Source organism: Ictalurus punctatus, chromosome 27 (genome assembly GCF_001660625.3).
Source record: "Ictalurus punctatus breed USDA103 chromosome 27, Coco_2.0, whole genome shotgun sequence".
NCBI classification, from domain to species: Eukaryota; Metazoa; Chordata; class Actinopteri; order Siluriformes; family Ictaluridae; genus Ictalurus; species Ictalurus punctatus.
This window is the reverse complement of record NC_030442.2, coordinates 5662778-5687310: the sequence shown is the minus strand read 5'-3', so window position 1 is coordinate 5687310 and position 24533 is coordinate 5662778. Positions and strand designations below refer to the sequence as shown.

The 24533-nt window shown below is 39.9% G+C and overlaps 1 protein-coding gene across 6 annotated transcripts; it reads left to right on the top strand.

Annotated features, from left to right (window-relative positions):
- Positions 1-36: 36 nt before the first annotated feature.
- Positions 37-23795, top strand: atg13 (ATG13 autophagy related 13 homolog (S. cerevisiae)). Of its 6 annotated transcripts, none has more exons than XM_053676603.1 (18): positions 37-230; positions 2032-2112; positions 2254-2334; positions 2420-2539; positions 6056-6102; positions 6226-6366; positions 6495-6535; positions 6655-6751; positions 9319-9417; positions 9686-9779; positions 10750-10848; positions 15934-16029; positions 16806-16942; positions 17180-17294; positions 17373-17450; positions 19633-19746; positions 21770-21898; positions 22089-23795. In XM_053676603.1, the coding sequence occupies exons 2-18, from the start codon at positions 2041-2043 to the stop codon at positions 22164-22166; spliced, it is 1638 nt and encodes a 545-aa protein (XP_053532578.1). In that variant the 5' UTR covers positions 37-230; positions 2032-2040; the 3' UTR covers positions 22167-23795. The 6 variants fall into 6 exon arrangements, with proteins under 6 accessions (XP_053532578.1, XP_053532577.1, XP_017314231.1 ...); XM_053676602.1 differs by having other exon boundaries at positions 6495-6559; XM_017458742.3 differs by lacking the exon at positions 10750-10848.
- The last annotated feature ends 738 nt before the right edge of the window (positions 23796-24533 follow it).

Below are 24533 nucleotides of genomic sequence, written 5' to 3'. Positions count from 1 at the left end.
GAATCTGCTGATTTCAATCCCGTGTTTGTACACGTCATTTCTCTGACCTAGCTACACAACAATATAAACAAAAATGGGAGCCTTAGCATGCTGTAGCGTTGTGATGACTTGACTCGATCCTTTACAGTGACATTCCTTCAGATAGTATTTGATACATGTCCGCGGTTTTTGATGTGAGATTTGCAGCAGATCTGAGGATTAAGCAGCGGATGTGAAATCTGTGATGAACAGTAAGTATGCGTGTGTGGTGTTTGTCAGCTAGCATTAGCAGGACAGCGTTAGCAGTGATGTTGAGTTTATTCGTTCAGATTGGTTGTGTTTGTGTGCACGGTTCCTGTTGGGATCAGAGAAGAAGACATTAGTTGATATGGAATGTAACTCAAATGTGTTTCTAGTGCCCTGACAGATCAGGAGCCCTGTAATGATGGATATCCCATTACTGACATGCTGTGTGTTATTGATGGCTGCTGTACAGTACACTGTGGGCAGTCTGGGGTGGAGCCAGGGAATGTTCTTTATGAGGACATACGCCATCCAAAAAAGTCGTGATCAGCATCAACTATACTCTGTGGAATCAAAACTGCAGATCATTTGTTTACATAACAGCTGACTGGTCCTAGAGCAACCTCCTGTAGTACTCACTCCCTCTCTCACTCTTTCACTTACTTACTCACTCTGTCACTCTCTCGCTCTGTCACTCTCACTCTTTCACTCACCCCACCCTCTCTCTTTCACTCACTCTCCCCCTCTCTCTCATTCACTCTCTCTCTCTCTCTCTCTCTCTTTCACTCACTCTCCCCCTCTCTCTCATTCACTCTCTCTCTCTCTCTCTCTCTCTCTCTCTCTCTCTCTCTCACTCCCCCTCTCTCTCATTCATTCACTCACTCCCCCTCTCTCTCATTCACTCCCCCACTCATGCTCACTCCCCCACTCTCATACACCCCCTCTCACTCTCATTCACTCACTCCCCCCTCATTCACTCTCTCACTCTCTCTCACTCACTCACTCCCCCACTCCCCCTCTTTCACTCACTTTCTCACTCTCTCATTCACTCACTCCCCCACTCTCACTCTCTCTCTCATTCACTCCCCCACTCACTCTCACTCCCCCAATCCCCCTCCCACTCTCACTCCCCCTCTCATTCACTCACTCCCCCCTCTCTTTCTCTCATTCACTCACTCCCCCTCTCATTCACTCACTCCCCCTCTCTCTCATTCACTCCCTCTCTCTCTCTCTCTCTCTCATTCACTCCCTCTCTCTCTCATTCACTCACGCTCTCTCTCACTCCCCCTTTTTCTCTCTCTCTCTCTTTCACTCACTCTCTCTTTCTCTCTCATTCACTCACTCTTTCTCTCTCATTCACTCACTCATGCTCTCTCTCATTCACTCACTCCCCCACTCTCTCACTGCCCCAATCCCCCTCTCACTCCCCCAATCCCCCTCTCAATCCCCCTCTCACTCACTCTCTCACTCACTCCCCCACTCACTCACTAACTCACTCACTTTCAGTAAGAGCTTTATCCTGGTCTGGGTCATGGTAGAGCCAGGAGAATTGGGCATGAGGTGGGATTACACATCATTACATCACAGAGCCTGTAGGAGCACTCTGTCATATCCGATCCACACCCTGGACAGTGGGAGGAAACTTGGAGGACACTTGCACGTGTACGGGCAGGACTTGCCCGGACAATAACCCGAGCTCAGGATGAAACTTGGACTCCGGGACTCTGGAGCTGCTGTAATGCACATCATCCAATTATTCAGCTAATTCACAGCTTTCTGAGTTGACCTGGGTGTGTTAGAGCAGGGAAAACGCTAAAATGTGCAGGACAGGGGGTACTCCAGGACCAGGAACCTTTTCAGAACCCGTGGTCTAGACAGATCAGCCAAATCGTCTCTGTTTAAGTCAGTTTGTTTTATTATTGGCATGGTAGCTACAGCTTTGCCTGAGCACTAAATAACAAAGCAATGTTCATACACATGGTAAAACAAACGATTACAATCATTCTCTGTTAACCGTTTGTCTTTCAGGCTCGGGTCATGATGGACAGCGATCTGAGCCCACAGGACAGGAAAGACTTGGACAAATTCATCAAATTTTTCGTCTTGAAGGTCTTTATTACCATTGTTTACTTCCTAACCATGCTGTGCCTAATCTATACCATACCAAAAATTACATTACTGTCAAGAAAAGTTGTGAAGTGTGTGTGTGTGTGTGTGTGTGTGTGTGTGTGTGTGTGTGTGTGTAAATAGACAGTGCAGGTGATAGTGCAGGCTCGTCTGGGCGAGAAGATCTGCACTCGCTCCTCCTCTTCCCCCACAGGCTCAGACTGGGTAAACCCTGCACCCTTTCTGACATTGTTGTGGATAGAAACGTTTGCCCTGCATCTGATGTGTGTGTTTTCTTCACTCAATTTAGTTCACCCTGGCAATTAAAGACATTCCAGAGGTGACCCATGAAGCTAAGAAAGCTCTGGCTGGGCAGCTGCCCAGTGTCGGGCGCTCCATGTGTGTGGAGATTTCCCTGAAAACATCAGAGGTAAATGTGCCTGTAAAAGAACATGATGCTGTGTTCTCCAGCTATGAAGTCAGAGATGATGATTCTTCCTGTCCTCTAAAGCATGCTGGAGAAGAAACAGATATGATGTGGGAATTCTGCTCTGACCTTTTTGATGGCGTGAATCTTAACAAAGACAATAAGATATAATAAGGAGCCAGAGAGAGTTTGTCGTTCAGCTGTCCTCATGCTGTAACGTTCACTTTTGTGTTCATTTGCCAGCCACAGCATAATACACTGTTTTTCAGGATGTACCTCTTTATTAGGAATACCAGTACACCTACATATTCATGCCAATATCTAATCAGTCAGTCATGTAGCAGCAGCACAGTGCGTCAAATCCTGCAGATACAGGTCAAGAGCTTGAGGTAATGTTATGTTCAGGTTTAATGTGACTTGAAAGTCAAGTTTTTTTCTTTATTTTGCTCTTCAGCAAACGTTCGTTTGATGTTTAAAGTGGAAAACTGAACTGATCGGTCCAGAATGTTCTACTTTTGCCTTTAGGTCATTGGTCCATACCTTTTCTCGTCTCTCTGTTCAAAAGCGTGACTGATGATGTAATTTTAGTGCAGATAGTAGGGCTACAATTATTAACAATTATTTTAAAACAGATAATCATTATTCATTTTTTTAATATTATAATTTTTTTATTAACCGAGGAATTGAATTCTTTTTAAAATATCATAAAAAACAGCAAAGGTTTTATTTAAGTCTTTTTTTTAATTATTTTTTTTATTTTTTTTATTTTGCAGCATTTTAGTCGACTAATACAGAACTCTGAACTTGATTTAATTAAATAATACGTCTCTATCTGCAATATATTACTGACATCTACCTGATAATATGTCACAGCATGCGAGTGTTATCTAGTGCTTGTGTCATCCAAATAAGACACCTGAACTCACACAAGGTGACAGAATTCCCTTACTTACTGGTTTTGCACACGTACTTTGCATACAAGTCTTATTTGCATTTCAAGCCCTGATTTGTTTAAAAACCAGAAAAATTTTGGGGAAAAAAGGTAAATTGTGGTGAATCATTTTTGGTGTGGAATCGACTCCAAAGCTTTGGGTTTGACTCTTAGTCTTCAATGCCAGGAATCAGTGAATCGATCCTTCTTATGTGATCGGAAATCAGGATGAAGACTTGATGACTAATCCCAAGATAAATTAAAACTCGATTTTGTCTACAGTGCCCTCCACTAATATTGGCACCCTTGGTAAATATGAGCAAAGAAGGCTGTGAAAACATGTCTTTATTGTTTAACCTTTTGATATTTTGTTTAAAAGAAATTCACAAAAATACTCTGCAATTGTTTGATATCCATGAGAGCAAACAAAACACAGTTTTATCAAAAAATATATATATATTGTTAAATATTAAAGGGTGCGATAATTATTTGCACCTTTTTAGTCAATACTTTGTGCTACCTCCCTTTGTCAAGATAACAGCTCTGAGTCTTCTCCTATAATGCCTGATGAGGTTGGAGAATACATGGCAAGGGCTCTGAGAGCGTTCCTCCATACAGAATCTCTCCAGATCCTTCAAATTTAGAGTTCCACGCTGGTGGACTCTCCTCTTCAGTTCACTCCACAGGTTTTCTATGGGGTTCAAGTCAGGGGACTGGGATGGCCATGGCAAGACCTTGATTTTGTGGTCAGTAAAACATTTTTGTGTTGATTCTGCTGTATGTTTTAGATCATTGTCCTGCTGGAATATCCAACCATGGCCCATTTGAAGCTTTCTGGCGGCGGCAGTCAGGTTTTTATGTAATATCTGTTGATATTTGATAGAGTCCATGATGCCACATACCATGATGCAACAGCCCCAAAACATTAAAGATCCACCTCCATATTTAACCGTGGCCATGAGGTACTTTTCCATATGGCTACCTCTCTGTGTGTACGCCAAAACCACCTCTGGTGTTTACTGCCAAAAAGCTCCAGTAGTGTCTGGCAAACTGAAGACGCTTGAGTTTGTTTTTGGATGAGAGTAGAGGCTTTTTTTCTTGAAATCCTTCCAAACAACTTGTGGTGATGTAGGTGACTTCGCATTGTAGTTTTGGAGACTTTCTGACCCCAAGACACAAATAACTTCTGCAATTCTCCAGCTGTGATCCTTCAAGATTATTTGGCTACTCGAGCTGTCCTCTTCACAGTGCGTTAAGACGATATAAACACGCGTCCAATTCCAGGTTGATTCATAACATTTCCAGTTGACTGGAACTTCTTAATTATTGCCCTGATGGTGGAAATAGGCATTTTCAATGCTTGTGCTATTTTCTTATAGCCACTTCCCATTTTGTGAACAATCTTTTGCCGCACATCACAACTATATTCCAATTACCCATTGTTGTGAATGACTAAGGGAATTTGGCCTTTGTGTTCCCTCATATTTATTTCCTTGTGAAACAGGAAGTCATGGTTGAACAATTTCCTGTTCCTAGTCATGAAGGTGTACTAAAAAAAAAAAAAAAAGGAAAATATCAATGGTAATATACTTGGTAATGGTAAGGATATTTTTCTCATATGAATTCATACGGGTGTCAATAATAAAGATTTTTTTTTTTTTTGATAAACCTGTGTTTTGTTTGCAATTGTTTGTTTGCAGATCTCCATAAGAGCATATTATTTTTGTGATTTTTTTTTTTTTTTTTAGCAAAAGATCAAAAGGTTCAACAATAGACAATGATTCACATTTGCTCATATTTACCAAGGGTGCCAATATTAGTGGAAGGCGCTGTAATATAATCCACAAATCTGTGAAAATGTATTCCATAAACGATAAAAGCGTCAGTAAAAAAAAAAGATAACTTTTTGATGAAAGTTAGGAAAGTAACAGCTCTTAAACATTTGAGTGGAGATTTGTTTGCCTTTGAATACATGCACTTGATAAAAGTTTGAACAGTATTCAGAATATAAAATTCTCACAGCCCCATTATATACATATTAGGCGTGTTATTTTTTTCCTGCGATGGAAGAAAAAGATAATCTGTTCTAAAAGCTGTTTAAAAAAAAAAAATGTAATGCATAATCAGTTTATAATCCTATCATAACACACTTAAGCTTTGCACTTCTACTGATACTTGCGTTAGTTAAGTTAGCAGCTCCAGTGATGTGATATTTTGTGAATTATGTCCTTTTATTCCGGCACCTGACTTGGATCTTTCATATCAGTCACACAAATCATTTTTCTACAGCCAGTTGCTATGCTGTAGTTCTGATTAAAATCACTTTAGGTGCTTTGTGATTAATGATTCCTCTCATTTTCTCCGGAAAGCCCTGTGCTGAGGTGTGAGTCATAGGTTTAATATACAGGAGCTTTGTTTTATAATGACACAGAAACAAGGTTTCGGTGCGGCTGTTACTTTCCCTTTTCAGGACACTGACGTTTGAGCAGTCTGAAATAGAAAGCGTTTTCTTTCATGAGCAGGGTGGCATTCCTACAAAGGGAATGTGAGAACTGTTTCGCAGTATGACGTAATTCTCCTCTGTGCAGGGGGATTCAATGGAGCTGGAAACATGGTGCTTGGAGATGAACGAGAAGTGAGTCATTTTCCACTGATCACGTATACAGCTGTATACCACCTGACTTTATAGTTTACGTTATACTCTTCAGTAACTGTACTGAGTGGCGACTGTGAAAGAATTCACATTTGATTATTTCAGGTGTGAAAAGGACATTAAAGTCTCCTACACGGTTTATACGCGTCTGTCCCTGCTTCTCAAATCTCTCCTGGCCATTACGAGAGTTACTCCTGCCTACAAACTGTCACGCAAACAAGGCCACGATTATGTCATCCTGTATAGGTATAACACGTACACACGCATCCACCATGCACACCTGATTCCTTTTATACGCTTATTTAAGCTTGATTTATTTACAGTTGATGACTCAGCATTGATCCGGTCCTTTAATTATTGCCTTTCATTGGCAGGATATATTTTGGTGATGTACAGTTAACAGGACTTGGTGAAGGTAAGACTTTCAGAGCGTTGCAAGGTATGTGATTACATTCTGGATTATTTGGAGTTCAGACTCTCACCTACTCGCACTCGCACACTTACTCTTACTTGTCTTTACGCTTTTTTGTACAGGTTTCCAGACAGTACGTGTAGGAGTTGTAGGTACTCCCATAGGAACCCTCACACTCTCCTGTGCATACCGCACCAATCTGGCTCTCATGTCCTCCAGGTACACACCGCCTCTGTCTGAATCTACACAAATAATCCAAAAGACAGCTAGATTCACTTTCAAAATGTAAACACCATACAAAGAATTCAGATAAGGAAGGAATAAAACACACGTTATGGCACGTGCTATCAAATGAATATATGGTGTGATGCAATGTGAAGCAGAGTTACTGATACCACCCCGAAGTTCATTACTTTTCTTATAACAGCAAGTGTTTCGTTCCTCTTGCACCACAGCAGTTTGCCAACAGTTATCGTTTTATTTTTTAAATGAAAAACATGTCATACTTTTGACTCTTTTATAGTTGAACGATGTTGTTTCAGTACGTTAAAATCCGATATTAACCTGATCAAGTAAGAATCTAGCTTGTAAACAGCGATTATTGATGACCTTAATCCAATTAAAGTCACACTCGAAGTAAACACAAATCGAATTAAGACGTGTGGAGTATTCCTGTTTTAGTCACATTATCAATGTGCGTTACAGACATGTACACACCTTAATCACACTATTAACGTCATGTGGGAGTTTTCACCGCATTTTGCGAAAGGACACGATCACAAACGGCGGTGCTCAACCGTTTTACGGCAAACAAGAGCGCTGCATCCGAAACCGCGTACTTATCTGCTATATAGTAGGTGAAAGTCACGTATTTCTATGTACTACAGTATCTCCCAAAAGCGAGTACACCCCTCACATTTTTGTAAATATTTGATTATATCTTTTCATGTGACAAGGCTGAAGAAATGACACTTTGCTACAGTGTAAAGTAGTGAGTGTACAGCTTGTGTAACAGTGTAAATTTGCTGTCCCCTCAAAATAACTCAACACACAGCCATCAATGTCTAAACCGCTGGCAACAAAAGTGAGTACACCCCTAAGTGAAAATGTCCAAATTGGGCCCAAAGTGTCAGTATTTTGTGTGGCACCATTATTTTCCAGCGCTGCCTTAACCCTCTTGGGCATGGAGTTCACCAGAGCTTCACAGGCTGCCACTGGAGTCCTCTTCCACTCCTCCATGATGACATCACGGAGCTGGTGGATGTTAGAGACCTTGTGCTCCTCCACCTTCCGTTTGAGGATGCCCCACAGATGCTCAGTAGGGTTTAGGTCTGGAGACATGCTTGGCCAGTCAATCACTTTCACCCTCAGCTTCTTTAGCAAGGCAGTGGTCGTCTTGGAGGTGTGTTTGGGGTCGTGATCATGCTGGAATACTGAATACTGATCATGCTCTGCTTCAGTATGTCACAGTACATGTAGGCATTCATGGTTCCCTCAATGAACTGTAGCTCCCCAGTGACGGCAGCACTCATGCAGCCCCAGACCATGACACTCCCACCACCATGCTTGACTGTAGGCAAGACACGGGTTGCCACCACACACGCTTGACACCATCTGAACCAAATAAGTTTATCTTGGTCTCATCAGACCACAGGACATGGTTCCAGTAATCCATGTCCTTAGTCTCCTTGTCTTCAACAAACTGTTTGCAGGCTTTCTTGTGCATCATCTTTAGAAGAGGCTTCCTTCTGGGACGACAGCCATGCTATCCCTATATTTCCTATCCCAGGAAGCATCGTGCACAAGGCGGGGTACACCCTGGACAGGGTGCCAGTCCATCGCAGGGCACAATCACATACACACTCACACACCCATTCATACACTACGGACACTTTAGACACGCCAATCAGCCTACCATGCATGTCTTTGGACTGGGGGAGGAAACTTTGAAGATGATAAAATACTAAATTATTTAGATTTATTTATTCGTTCTTTTTTTTTTTTTTTATCACGACATAATTCCCATAGTTCCAGTTGTGTTACTCCAGAGTTTTGATAACTATTCTTATTCTAAAATGTGGAAAATAAAAATGAAGAATGAGTGGGTCTAAAGTTTTTTTGTGATATCCTCATGAAACCAAACCCACACATATAGTGATTAGCAAAGCTGCCTCGCAGCTTGTTGTTCCCCGGGTCAGTCCTGAGCTTACTGACGGTTACTGTCTGTGTGGAGTTTTGTGGAGTCCATTTGGGTTTCATCTTTAAAAAACATGCATGTAGGTGGATTGCTACTCTTAATTGCACGTAGGTGTGAATGTGTGTGTCCCTGCGATGGACTGCCATCCCATCCAACGTGTAGTTCTGCCTTGTGCCCAGTGTTCCCAGGATAGACTCAAGATCCAGCTCCACTCTGACCAGAATAAAGCGGGTATTAAAAGCTGAATGAGTTTTTGAGCTGAAAAAAGCTGACCCCCCCCCCGTCCTGTTTGTGTATTTACTGTACACTGTGTAGAGATCCTTACTGTCTCATATGCACTTCTACTTCAAAAAATACAAGGGTTCCCTTCTCCAAGGGTTCTCTGGATGGTTAATGGTTCTAGCTGTCTAAATGGTTTCTACTTGGAATCTTTTCATGAGTAGAAACTGAGTATTTATCCTTTTAGTGCTGTCTGTTTTGTCCTGTGTATGCAAACAGTGTTGTGATGTTCTTAGAGGCACAGAATTTTTGCTTCACAGTAAATTGTTCAAATAACGATCAATTGAATTGAGTTGTGTTGGGATCGCAGGCAGTTTGAGAGGACGGGCCCAATCATGGGGATCATCATAGACCACTTCGTGGAGCGTCCACTTGGGAACACGGCCCTCATGCACCCCTGCAACTACAGGTGCTTGTCTGTTTACATTACAGTTCTGTAGGACTGGCTCGGATACGTGTTAGTTTGCACAGTGCAAAACTCTTTTTTTTTTTTTGGTTACTGTGGTTACCTTAGTTTGACATGTAGCATATAGTTAAAGCAATAAACATGGAGAAACTTCGTTTATTATCTTTTGTTTTTGTTTATCTAGGCTTTCATTTCATGCTTTCTTTCACGATTTTCTTACGCACAAATTTGTGTAAATAAAAACGAGTCAACTCTTCTCTCACTCTCTCAGAGCTCCAGGTGAGGAAGAGGGAGGGGTTTACGCTGGAGTGGAGGATTCACAGGAAGTGTGCACCACCTCCTTTTCCACTTCTCCACCTTCTCAGGTAGACAAACACATAAAATATTTCCTAGTAGTGTGTTCAGATCCTCATTCAACATTGTCACAGATGAACATTCTCACATTTGCGCAGGAATAAAACTGCATGTTTATGTAAGAATTTAACGGGTAATTCTGGGGAAATTATCAGGAGGCGAGTGTGTGAATTTAAGCGGATACTTTACTGGGTAAAAGGCGCACTGTCACATTTTGAGACGACTTTGAGAAGGCAGCATTAGTAAAAAGTTGTTAATCCGACTCGAGGTGTTTGAAACGTAACTTCCACCAAAGCTACACGAGTTCTGAATATTAGTGTTTGTAAGGCTTCTGAGGGCAGTTCCACTTCACACTGTCCAATACTGAACGTGTCTCTGTCCCTCATTCTCAGTGTGTCTCCGTGCATCTTGTACAACCCCAATTCCAAAAAAGTTGGGACACTGTGTAAAATGTAAATGCAATGATTTGCAATTCTCATAAACTCATATGATATTCACAATAGAACATAGAAAACATATCAAATGTTTAAACTGAGGAAATGTAACATTTTAAGGGAAAAAAAAAAGTAATTTTGAATTTGATGGTCACAACACTTTATATAAAAAAAATAAATAAATAAAAAGTTTCAGTTTTTCCTTAAAATGGTCCATTTACTTGGTTTAAACATTTGATATGTTTGAGATTTACAAATCATTGCATTCTGTTTGTATTTACATTTTACACAGCCTCCCAACTTTTTTTGGAGTTGGGACTGTAGATAAAAAAAAATAATTTCATATAATTTCACCAATTCACCTTTGAACAAATTCAATCTTTATCTCCTGATCTCTTCTTCAGTGGGTTTTTCTTTCTTCTCATCCTGTTAGTGTGGCGTGTTTTCATTTCTCTTGTTGCACCCTCTTTCTCCTCTTTTCCTTTGTGTGTGTGTGTGTGTGTGTGTGTGTGTGTGTGTGTGTGTGTGTGTGTGTGTATGCGCGTAGTGTCCGTGTACAGTAAGTCAGGCACATAGTAAAACTCCTAAACCTGCTCTGATGGCCACTCTGAAGTTCCCCGTGATGGGGCTGGGCTTCTCACAGCAAGTGAGTCCATGAGCGTGTGTGTGTGTGTGTGTGTGTGTGTGTGTGTGTGTGTGTGTGTGTGTGTGTGTGAGAATGTGTAGGGTTAACAAACAAGAAATGTTGTCTCCAAAACTAACCGATTATTAAAAGCAGCTGTGAATTAATTTTCCAACACTTGCAACGCTTTCCTCTAATTGAATCCCAGTTTAGTGTGAAAAATGGCAGCTGAAAGCTTAAATTCATGACTGACTATTGAGCTATAACAAACTGAAAATTACACACCCATAGAAACAGAAGCCTGCACTAACATCCTCTGATCGTTACATAGATAAAATAAACCTCGGTGGTCTGTTTTCTCTTTCCAGTCTATCACAGATCTGTTTCGAGCAGTGCTGCCATTAGCTTCAGCGTGTTCTATATTGCAGGCTAGTTTCTTGGGGGGTGGGGGTGGGGGGGGAATGATAAACTGTAGGACAGATAAGCAGATGTTATTGCGTGCACTTTTTTTTTTTTTATTTTTTTTTTTTAAACGTGCTTTGATACATGTAGTAACCACTATGCCGTAATGGAGGAGACCCAGAACTCAAGGGTGACAAGCTTTTTAGAGTTTGATTTAGTTTTTATTTTTATGTCTCATTCAATTATTTGCACACTTATAATTGTCTGTAAGTATCCATTGAAGTAATATATTAAAGAGCAACTCCAGCAGGGGGCGTAGTCTGATATCAAATCCGCTGACTGCCCTGGTGTAGATGGGGCTCACCTACAGACAGAAACCCCATTATATTTATTCACCAGTAGAAGCTACACCTATAGAGGTGCAACCAGCGACATTTTTATTCAATTTTAACCTTAATAAGCTGCTTTGTGCTCATTATGCTTATTTTTTCAAGTTAATAAACTTTTTATTTGATCGTTTGCAGTGCTGATGCATGTTTATAGTAATCTGATGCTCCAATACAGACAACTTGCATGATTGATTTTACTTTTTAATGGTGTCCCAGTCGGTTTGAATTGAAAAGCTTTATTTGCAAAATAATTGAAGATTATGGCTCCATTTCTTAATCTGTGTTGGGATCAAACTTCAGCTGATGCAAGGAGTTTTAGTTGATACTCATTGCTGAAGAATAATACTGGGTTGGGCTTAGAGGTGATGACTTGTGTCAAAGCGCTGAATAAAATGCATGTAATGGAATGTTACTGTTTTAAAGTCAGAAAATCTGAATTAAAGATGATTTAATGGGTTTTTATTTTTCACATATACGCACAGTGAAATTCTTTTCTTCGCATACCCCAGCATGTTAGGAGGTTGGGGTCAGAGCACAGGGTCAGCCATGATACAGCACCCCTGGAGCAGAGAGGGTTAAGGGTCCAACAGTGGCAACTTGTCAGTGCTGGGACTTGAACCCCCGACCTTCTGATCAGTAACCCAGAGCCTTAACCACCAAGCCGCCACTGCCCCCTTTTTAAATTTTTTATTTATTTATTTTTTATTAAATGCAGTTTAAGATCTTATTTTTATCATATATTCCATGAAATTAGCGGTTTCTCTTAATTTACGCACTACATTAGGTATCCAGGTACGAGTAGATATGTTAGACTGTTCACATATTAAGTCAAGTGCAAGTCAAAAATACTCACAAACCTCCTTGTGGTTAATTTCCTCCTCTCCTATTTGCCCTGATAACCTAACACTAATGTTTATCCTCTCGCACATTCTCTCTACTCTTCACTCTGCATGTGTTTCAGATCTCTCACTTCCCGTGTGTCTGTGCGTGTGTCTGTGCGTGTGTCTGTGCGTGTGTCTGTGCGTGTGTCTGTGCGTGTGTCTGTGCGTGTGTCTGTGCGTGTGTCTGTGCGTGTGTCTATTCTCCTCATTCAGATATTTTGTTTCACAGTATGAAAATGGAAACTGAAAAATTACTGATTTCTTTCTCTTTTTTGTTTTAGAAAATTGGAAATCCTTTATTAATTTGTTATCCAGTTCCTGGTATGATGTATAACACTGGAGATTGTGAACTAGCGTAGTATTTTGCACCTCTTCTTAATAAGGATGTGACATGGAAATTGATTTAATTGCTTAAAAAAAAGTATCCGTAAATATTGTGACTCATTTAGTCTAATACAGTTTGATTTTCCTGAGGTCATATTTAATTAACAGTGCCTTTATTATGCCAAATCTCAAAATTCTGACCAACACAGTAGTAGGATACTCCGCTCTCTGGGGCATGAACTCCATCTGGAATAAGAAGCATGATGTTAATTTCTGTTGAACATGAATTACTGGATGCTCAAACTGATCTGGTGTTTCTCAGGATTCAGATTAATGTTAGTATTCATCAATCCCAAACTTGTTTGATCTTAATTATAAAGGATTGCACGTTTTCATTCCAGCTCGACAAAAGGCACACGGCACACGACTCATGAGTCGTTTGGAGATAAATTGATTAAGCAGGTGGAATCAGTTGTGGCTCCTGATTGGATGGCGTAAAACCTGCAGTAATATAGTCACTTGTATATAGGCTTGGACTCACCTGATCACGCCTCAGAGTAACACTGAGTGCGATGCAATTTTGGTCCTACTTATAGACACACGAGTAAAAGTGATGACACATTATAAGTAACTTGTATGGGCAAAGAGGTCGAGAGTCATCCTGATTTCTTCTGTTTTTGTGTATATTTCATACTAAATTGTTTCAGAAATGAAAACAAAATCTAACATAAAAACAAAGGCAACCTGAGTAAACTCACAATAGTTTTAAATGATAATGTTCTTTATTGAAGCAACAAAGTTATCCAATAACAACTGGGCCTGTGTAAAAATGTATTTGCCCCCATAGTTACTAATTCCCCAAATCTATGAAACTGCATTCATAATGGTGTTCAGCTGGACTAGATATAACCAGGCCTGATTACTGCAAACCCTGTTCAATCAAATCAACACTTAAATAGAACTTTTTCAACAGCATGAAGTTGGTTAAAAGATCTTACCCAGTAACACACTGTGCCAAAATGGAAAGAAATTCCAGAAATGAGGAGGATGAAGGTGTTTGAAATACATCAGTCTGGGAAGGGTTACAAAGCTATTTTAGAGGCTCTGGGACTCTAAAGAACCACAGTGAGAGATGATGTCTCCAAACGGAAAAACTCTGCACAGTAGTGAACTTTCCCAGAAGTGGCTGACCTTCCAAAATTCCTCCAAGAGCACAGCAACTACTCATCCACGAAGTCACAAAAGACCCAAGGACGACATCAGAGGACCTCTCATCAATAAAGGTCACTGTTCATGACACTGGGTAAAAATGGCATCCATGGAAGAGTGGCGAGGTGAAAATCACTGCTAACCCAGAAGAACATTAAGGCTCGTCTGAATTTTGCCAAAACATCTTGATGGTCCTCAAAGCTTTTGTGAGAATGTTCTGTGGATTGATGAGTGGAAAGTGGAACTGTTTGGAAGACAGGGGTCCCGTTACATCTGGTGTAAACCAAACACCGAATTCCACAAAAAGATCATCATACCTACAGTCAAGCGTGGTGGTGGAAGTGTGATGGTGTGGTTATGCTTTGCTGCTTCAGGGTCTGGGAAACTTGCAATAATTGAGGGAAACATGAATCCTGCTCTCTACCAGAAAATCCTAATGGAGAATGTCCGGTCTTCAGTACATTAGTTTAAACTCAAGCGAAACTGGATTATGCAGCAAGACAATGATCTTGACAATGATCTTGCACAGGAGTAAGTCTGAGTCCTAGAAGTGAGTGAAAGACTGACCTCCAGTTATCGAAGCGTTTGATTTTGCAGTTATTGCTGCTAAAGGTGGTACAACCCGAATAAAATTTTAAGGGGGCAATTTTTCACAATGGTGGTAGGTGTTGGAGAACTTTTTTTGCTTCAATTAAAAAAAAAACTGTATTGTGTGTTTTACTTGGGTTGCATTTGTTAGGGCCAGAGCACCGATGGTGTGAGGACCCTATTGTATCTGCTTTGTTTATTATTTTTCTGCATTCTTTTCTGAAATGAATCACATTTTTGAGGTCCTGAACGTATTCGTAAACTCACAAAACTTTGCATGTGCGTCAGAAGTGGCAAAAATTGACATCTGATACAGTTTTTGGAATTAGTGTGAGAAAATGGCTTGACAGCGGCACACACAAAATTTCAACGATGTGCAAGGCACTACGTTTCGCCTACACATATGAAAATAGGTAGGCACGTGTAACATGGCAATACGTACAAAAATGTCTCTTAGAGCCAAGTCCTAAACCCGACAGGAAGTCAGCCATTTAGATTTTTCTCTTAAATTTTTGCTCAGATTTTGCAATTTCCAGGCCTCGTACTCCTTCTGGAGATTTCATCCGATCATATTCGGTCCGTCTCCTCTAAAGGTCTTGACGATGCTATATTGCTAAGCTTTTGAGTTTTCACTGCATGGGGTGGCTGTGGCGGTCTCACAAAGTTCAATGTTTCACCATGAAACAGGAAGTTGTTATAACTCATACGTACAATGTACAATCTGCTCCAAACTTCACGTTTGATAAAAGTCCCAGCCTGAGTACATTTACATGTCAATATTCAGTTATAGTCATAGCGCCACCAACTGGCAACAGGAAATTATGTTTTACAATTTGATAGACTCCTAACAACATATAAGTGCTTTTAAAAAAAAATTTTAAAAATGGAGTGGCGTTCCCCTGGCAGAACAGCCCCAATGTGCACCAGGGTGAGTGGGCCCATCCATCTTTGCTTGCAGCTTTTATTTTATGTTTTATTTCGTTTGAAGATCTAAAACTATTTAGTATTTCGATATATGATTTCCATTTCCTATTATGAAACAAAATCAAATGGCCAGAATAGATCAGTCTGTTACTTTTCTGTTTGCTCAGATTGGACTTTTGCCACTTTTATGGTCTTAATTTTTTTTATTCATAATGTTTTTAATATTTAGCTGTATTTTCAAATACTAAGTATATTAAAAGTGTAAATTAATTAATGAGCCTTCAGGTTTAACCGAGTAATAAACAAGTAGTGTCTCTCTCGTGCGCTCTTTCCCTCTCATTTTCTCTCTTGCTCTCTATCACTCTCTCTCCCTTGCTTTTGCTTTCATTCAGCTTTGCACTTCTCGTCTGTCATATCAGACTCCTCTCCTCGGGCCAGTAGATTTGTGCCATCCTACTAACTGCACTGCTGCTGCCCACCCACACCAGGTACCACAGTAGCACACACACACACACACACACACACACGCATACCCACCCCTACTCACGTAAGCAGGTCAGAGTGTTTATTCACACAGTGTTCTAGTTTAGTCAACTAGAACAGTCACAGTAAAATTCTTGCATTAGTGTTTGTATGACTGGTTATTTGCTTAATAAATTAAATCAGCTGAAACAAAAATTGCTTTATAACTAGTTTTTAAATTTCATCATCTATAATGGCACAATGATAATTCACACTGTGGGGAAAATGGGAGAATATTATCCACATGCTAAAACCTCTTATGAAGTTGAACCCTGTCTGTTTGTTATGGATGGGAGATCCATCAACATCCCACAACACATGCTATTGTTGATGACAGAAATCTCAAGCTAGCCAGACTACTATTACTTGCTAGAGTGTCTGGTACTTTTTTCTCAACATATGTGGCGAATCATTTACTTTCAATTTGACTACAATTTTTACTCCTTATTAACTGATTCAAACAAAGATCTATGTGTTGTAAAGACTGGATTCCGTGCCCCTGTATTAGTCCAATGACTAGATTGCACTCCAAAAACATCATCGTGTTGCAGAGTTCAAAAGTTTGTTTTTTCCCGACTGGTATGATGCATGAAAGTTATAAGAATCGGTCTGATTGTGACTTTAAAGATTCTGAAGGTTGTAGCCAAAAAGTGTACAAAAGATATCAGATGGCCTGTGAGTGGAACATCTGGTGTTCAGGTATAAACAAAGTGAGTATGACACTTGTAGATTATCTCTACAGATTGCTGTTCCGGGGAAAGAAGGTGGAGTCCCGCAGGTGCTGGTTCAGCCCAGTCATGGCACTCAAGCAGACCATGGGCGTGTCCCGTCCTGCCCCTCAGCAGACACACCCCATCCTCCGCCCTCCAACTGCAGCAGGTAAAGGCATTTTACTTGACTTTGTTTTGAGGTAGTCCTTTCTTTGAAATATTTTCTTGTAATAGATATTTAATTGTATAAAGTAATATAGTAATTTACTGTGTTTATTTAATTTAATATGCAGCCAAATGTAATGGCTGTTGGAATAGGTATTTTCACAGTTTTTTTTTTGTGTGTGTGTGTGTGTGTGTGTGTGTGTGTGTGTGTGTGTGTGTGTGTGTGTGTGTGTGTGTGTAGTGGTGATACAGATGTGTTGTTGAGAAGTGAAGGGAAGAGTGTGTCCCCTTCAGATGCCCCCGAGACAACCTTCACCAGGAAAGTGGGAGCCTTCGTCAACAAACCCACCACACAGGTGAGAACACAGCTGCACAAATAATTCAGAAATCACGTGGGGAGATTGCGTAAACCGCCTACTTTGTGATTTGTGCAGGTGACCACTGCCAGTCTGGATCTGCCGTTTGCTGCATTTGCTCCCAGAGGTTATGACCTGGAGGAGAACGACCCGATGGTACAAACACGATGTGAACAAACGCACGAATGCCCACACAGGCTTGGCCATGTGATCAGCAGTCGGTCATCACCTCTAACTGATTTAAAACTAAACATCAAAGCATTGGTTCTCCATCTGGAACAGGAAAGATGGCATAATCCTGCCTCATCTCTTATTCTTGTTTATATTACTATTATTTAAGACAAATCTAAGATGTTTTTGATGGTTTAAGATCAATGTTTTCAACCAAATCAGAGTGTTTCTATAGTTGCAAACAAAATTATTCAGCCCCCATTGCAAATCATGTTTATTGTAGAAATTTACAAACAGTTCAGCTGTTTGAAATGAACAAATCAAACAAAAGCAAGTGAAATAGTTCAACACAACGAATGCTTCAAGTGGTTTCTCCAAATTCAACTGAAAATGCAACTTATAATGACTTCTCCAGTTTCATAATTATTCAACCTGTTCACGGTAAGCCTCTTTAGTACCCAGTAGATCACCTTTTTGCTGTTATGACCTGCTGCAAATGAGATGCAGAGCCAGACACCAGCTTCTAGCAGTGTTCCTGAGGAATCTTAACCCATTCCTCATGAGCAATGGCCTCCAGTTCAGTAATATTCTTGGGTTTGTGTGCTGCAACCGCCTTCTTCAAATCCCCCCAGAGATTTTCTATGGGGTTCAAGTCAGGTGACTGTGATGGCCCTGTAGAATCTTCCAGGAATTCTTCTGCAACCAAGCCTTGGTGGAATTTAAGGTATGCTTGGGATCATTGTCCTGTTGGAAGGTCCATGACATTTTCTCCGATACAACTTTTCACGATAGCTTCTTTTTTTTTTTTTTTTTTTTTTTCTTTTTTTTTTTCTTTTTTTTTTTTGCCCCGTCCAGGTATTTCATGTATTGCTACCCCTAGATAGATCAGATATTTCACGTGTTCCAGCTCAGGCACACCTGAAGCCCTTGATTAGTTGTGCTGGAGATAACACCTGTTTTGCATATGTGTGCTGTTGTGAGGGATTTTGTTCAGGGGGTTGGATAATTTTGAAACTGGAGAAGTCATTGTCAGTTGCATTTTCAGTTGAATTTGGGGAAACCACTTGAAGCATTTGTTGTGTTGAACTGTTTCTTTTGCTTTTTGTTTGATTTGTTCATTTAAAACGGCTGAAAGTCTCTAACTTTGGACAATAAACCTGATTTGCAACGGGGGTTGAATAATTTTGATTGCAGCTACATACATACACAGGTTGGCGGTACTTCCTGGTGGATAACTCGCATCAGCAGCGAGCGTAGCATAGTTTTAAAGTTTGAAGTAGTGATAAGAGACTGAATGAAAACATTGTTGATATAACAGTGAAATCATCCTGTCTTTGGGGCTGTGGTGTGCACTGTACTCCAGTACACAGCTGATTAGGTTTAAATTCATAGAGTTTTTGCCAGCTTTGTGTGATATCTTGTTGACTCTGCTCTATCAACCTCATCCTTCCATTTTACAGAAAACCGATCTGTTAAATTCGAGTCTATCTCCATTAAACTAATAAGACATGTCCATATCTTGCTTTATTCACATTTGAGCTTCTGCTGCTGCCTGTTGCTTGCACACGCTTTGTTTAACAAGCTTAACCGTCCAAAATTGCTGCGTTCATCTACACGAGACGCTCAGTACTATTTAAATAACTTAAGCATTGATTTTTCATTACCTACTTTAACACCCACGGTCCTGTTAATTGATGCAAGTGAAAGTGATCAAGTATTCCCTTTGGGATCAATAAATTGTTATCTTTTCTTTAACATGGATTGGAATACATGTGGTGGAATACCAGTTTGCTAATATCAATGATAACGACATTTTGGGCAACTAAAACTGTGAATATTTAGAAGTATGAAATCGCTCAATATTTGGTACTTGGTATGTTGATATTTAATCACAAGATCACAGAAAGCATTCACGTATTTTTTCCAGTATATTGCTTATATCAATGCAGCGCTATCCGTGTTCTCCATCCAGAAGGAAGTTTGTTGCTGAGGCATAACAATGATTTGGCCTTCATTCATAGCTGGCATGGGTCAGTTGCTAAATACACAATATGAGATTTAAAGGCATTTTGTGTGTGTGTGTGTGTGTGTGTGTGTGTGTGTGTGTGTGTGTGTGTGTGTGTGTGTGTGTGTGTGTGTGTGTGTGTGTGTGTGTGTGTGTGTTCAGGTACAGCCGCCAGCATCACCCACCCCCTCCTCTCCATTACAAGACAGTCTTCACTCACAGAGCTCCAGCCAGAGTGGAGGCCAAGCACAAGACGATTTTGTCATGGTTGATTTTGTAAGTAACTCACTTTAGAAAAAACCTTCCACACATGAGATGTATTAGTAACACTTGGGTATGTCTTGTAGAAATACATTTAGATTTACAAAAGACTTAAAGCCTGTACTGTATTCTAAACACAATCATGGCGTCTCTCCTCGAGGGTGATATTACTCCAGTCCCCTTGTATTTTTAAATATACTTCAAAAAATATATAGACTTTGAACACCCTTCATGAGCTAATGCAAAGGTAAGTTGATGTTTGGTCCAGGAGGCATTGGTAAATGATTTATTGATTGATTTGATTTTACAAAAAAAACAAAAAAACAACTGGAAGTACAAAGACAGTGATCATCCTGCACAAAAGTGTAACCCCCCCCCCCCCCCCCCCACCCCACCCCACCCCCCGGCTCTTAATGTATGGTGTTGCCTTCTTGAGCATCAGTGAATGTTTGCACCTTTTGTAATAGTCGTGTACGAGTCTCTCAGTCGTCCTCAGTGTGAAAAGATGGATCTCAACATCATATAGAGACTGCTGGAACTGTTGGCACTGTTGTGTCAAATATGCAGAATATGATGGAAAAGTAAAGAATGTGCAGGAACTGGAGGATTTCTCTGAAGAACAGCGGGCAGTTTAACTGCTCAGGACAAACAAGGGACTAATGAACAACTCTCACAGAACATACACACAGTCACTGATCATCCAGGTAACGACACACAGGTTTAAGAATCAAGGGTGTGTCCTGTAAACTCAGGACTATGATCCTTTTTATTTTGTTAACAGTATTAAGATTTAGCTGATCATGCTTTTTGGGGCACAATTGTAGATAGTGTTGTATGTTGCCATGATAAAACACAGACTGACTGTGTAGTACGTGGAGTAACCATTTCAGTGTAATGAACTATTGCTAGAGGTGGAATTTTATGCAGTGAACACAGACAAGTGGAGTGATTGTTCAACAAGTGGAATGTACCAGTGCTGTAATAGTAAATACAGTCCGTACAGGATTTCAGAGTTTTCTTGTGATTGTTGCGGCCAAAAATGCTGGATTTTGCTGCGGTTATTTAAAAAAAAAATTCTTTTTTTTGCGGAAAACTACTTGACTTGGTGAAACTGCACTTGCATGAAATTGTCCTTCACAGTGTTGTTTGTTGGTAAATGAGACATTTTAGCTGTACTCGTGATCATCGCATGTGAATCGAAGAGGGATTTGACCAAATGTGCATTATGATGCATCACATGACCTGTCTTGGCCCAATTCTGGGGTAATTTAGAAAAATTCCAGCTCCTCCGAATATTGTGGCATTTCCTTGATTTTTTTTTTTGTTTTTTTTTTTGTTTGTTTTTTTTTTTTTGGGTGCTAATTTCTGGCAAAATCCTGGTGGGATTTGTACATATCAGCTCTCTTGGAACGCCACTTTTCCAGTCACATTACTGGACTGGAACTGTTGTATTATAATATTTTAGAGCCATGAGTTCAACAGTTCTGAACTGGTATTGTGTTGGACTCTCAGCAAATCAATCCACCCTAGAGAACCTGATGCAGTGAAATTAGAAATCAAATGTGAGATATGGACTTTATACAGTCCCTACAGGATTCTGTGACTTTGCGGTCGAAAAAATGAAAATCAAAATTGAGCAAACGCTGCAGTATTCAGAGGAGCTTGCCATTTTTCAAAATTACTGCAGATTTTGTGAAGATTTGGGTCACGTGACGTCATCACAACGTGCATTCAGCCAAAGCCCTCTTCAATTCATGTGCGTCGAACATGAGTACAATGAAAAGGTCTCATTTACCAACAAACATCACTGCGAAAGACCACGCAGAGCAATTCTGTGATTGCAATTTCACTAATTCAGGTAGTCTTTTGCAAAAAAGCACAAAAATCTAAGTTGCATCACAAATTTTGAAAAAAGCCAAAGCAAAATCCAGCATTTTTTGGCCGCAACAATCACAAAAATCTCGTGAAATCCTGTACGGACTGATTATAGTTTTATCTTTGACCTTTATACGTAAAAGTCGTTTTGTTTGCTTTGCAGAAACCAGCGTTCTCTAAGGACGACCTCCTCCCGATGGACCTGGGCACTTTTTACCGAGAGTTTCAGAATCCTCCCCAACTCACAAGCCTTTCCATCGATGTCAGTGCGCAGTCTATGGCTGAGGACTTGGTGAGGAAGACATTAGGACTGATTAAAGCTCATCTCAGCATAATTGTGAACACAGAATAATTACCATAACGTTGAATGGGAGTCTTTTATCAACTGTGCATTTCCTTGCATGGCTAATAAAGGACTTGTGTCCTAAATGTCCTGTTTGTCTACAGAGCTTATCCAAATAACGGTATGTTTTATTCTCCAGGACTCTCTGCCAGAGAAGCTGGCCATCTACGAGAAGAACATTGATGAGTTCGATGCATTTGTGGACACACTACAGTAGATCACAACTGAATCAGAATACTCTTAAGAAAGTCTTTCTTTTTTTCTTTTTCTTTTCTTTCCTTTTCTTTCCACATTATATGGCTGATTGCTTTGGGGTTTCCTGCTCATCTGATGTTTATTGCCTACGTTTAAGCCATCTGCTGTAATATTTAAAGCTCTTTTCTTTGCATTCACTTCCTGATATTCTTGAGCATGATTCCAGCCTGGACTTTTGTGATGTTTTAGGTAAATAGTTAATAGTAAAAAAAAAACAAAAAAAACACAAAGCCAGTAGTTTTTAAAACATGTTCATCTGGGTTGTCTACTATTGGGATTTACTTTTTTCTTTGTCCATCAAAAACCCATTTAGCTTCTTGACAAACCCAAAATGTCTCTGGAGAACCCATGGAAGATCAGACCCTGAACATTGTAGATCCTTTTGTGTCGGATTACTTCAGAGTTGTGTTTGAAAGGTGGGGTTGGTGTGGAAGGACCTTGGCAGGCCCAAATGATTGTGATAAATGTATATAGTGCATACTTCTTATTTAATTCTATAGAGTACTGCCAAGAGCTAGAAGCCCACACCCATCTGATATGATCTGCATTAATCTCAGTGGTTGAATCACAACAATCCTTCCTTTACTAGCATTTACACCATGCTTAAGAAGAAGCCAAAAACAAAAAAAAAAGCTTAACTCCATCCAGTTAGACTCATGAATAGCATCAGACCTGTGACCTGTCCAATGGAGAGGAAGCGTTTGCTGGAAGACTAGCCTTGTATCTAATTCTGAGTAGTTATGCGAAGAGAACTACTAGGGATGCATCTGTACCAATACTGGGAACAGCCCAATACCGTGCTCATTTACTCGTACTCAAAAATAATCTGATAAAACACTCAATACCACATGATACACTAGACTTGCATCATATAGAATGTTGTGTTAATGAACTGATCATCCAAAATGACAGCGAACTTGGACTATATCATGATTCGCAATCAAAATAAAGCGGGCTACAACCTGTGATCTGTGAAAATTTCTACAGCATCTTACAATACATGAAACTTGGTAAAAAAAAAAAAAAACATCTTAAAAACAGAGTTAATAAAGTCCCATGATGTCCCTGATTGCTTATTAATAAGTAGGTGTTGTATTGAGTACTAAAAGAAACATGTACTCGTACTTAGTCTGGAAGAAGTTAAAGAAAAGTATTTATGCATCTCTACATTACAATGAGAAAAGATCTCAAGAGGAATGTTTTTCATTTACCTCCACTTCATCTACCAAACTTTAGTATGCTCAGAGCACAAAGGAATGCCATGCATTTATGCTCTCTGCTCCCAACACGTTAATGACCACATGGATGTTCTCCTGAATAATTCCTTGCTGATATTTTTAATATTTAAGAATTTGCTTGATGCATGTATAAATTTTATTCTTGATTCAAGAATCCTTATCCACTGTGATCATACTATTTCAAAACTTCTACTAAACCCGACAGCATAGTCTAGTTCAGCACTGCTCACATTACTCATTGTATAGTGTTACCGTGTTACAGTTGGTGTTTTAAGAGCTTTTCTCTTTGTCCCCTGGAGCTCTGTTCCTTGGCATGTACATGTGTGCAATAAACTGGTTTATTTCAAAAGGTTCCCGAGCATTTCTCAGACATGTCGTTTTTGTAGTACATACAATTGAGTGCAAAAAGTTCTCACCCCCCTGGTTTTTCAAAGGAAAATTTGAAAATGTAAAAAAGTTAACTTCTAACATATCAAAGAATACAATTTTAAAAAATTAAATGCGGGTCTATGAAACATGAGAAAAAGTCAACAGAAAAATACAGGGTGTCCCAAAAGTCTCCATACACAGGGGACTAGGTTTGCCAGCACCACATCAGTTCCTTCTTCAGTGGATGTTGGTGGATGTCTGCTTCTCGGTCGGTCTGCAACACTTCCAGTCTTTCAATTTGTTAATAAGTTTGGCAACAGTGTTGTGTGTGATGTGACTTACCGTGTTTCCTGGTAAAGTCCATCGCAACCTTGTAACAGCTTCTCGATCCAGCGGTGAGACTAATTTAAATACTTTCTTATTAGCTTCTTTTGTCATTCAAGGCATTCTTAAAGGCAGTCTGAAAAAAAAGCTATACAGTGGGGAAAATAAGTATTGGATTTTCTTCAGTAAATTTATTTCCAATGAGGTTATTCACATGAAATTTTCACCAGACATCAGTATTAACTCAAGAAATCCAGAAATATAAAGAATTCACAACATTAACGTCCATAAATAAAGTTATGTGTAATAAAGTGGAATGACACACAGAACTGCTTTTTATTAGCGTGTTCAATACTTTTTTTCCTCTGTGTGTGTGCGTGTGTGTGTGTTTATATATA

What these genes read in the sequence shown, in the direction of transcription:
- atg13 (XM_053676602.1), top strand. Translation starts at nt 2,041, where the DNA reads ATGATGGACAGCGATCTGAGCCCACAGGACAGGAAAGACTTGGACAAA. An exon ending in GATTATGTCATCCTGTATAG is followed by an intron (nt 6,367 to 6,494) that starts GTATAACACGTA and finishes TTTCATTGGCAG; the next exon opens with GATATATTTTGGTGATGTAC. An exon ending in ATGCACCCCTGCAACTACAG is followed by an intron (nt 9,418 to 9,685) that starts GTGCTTGTCTGT and finishes TCACTCTCTCAG; the next exon opens with AGCTCCAGGTGAGGAAGAGG.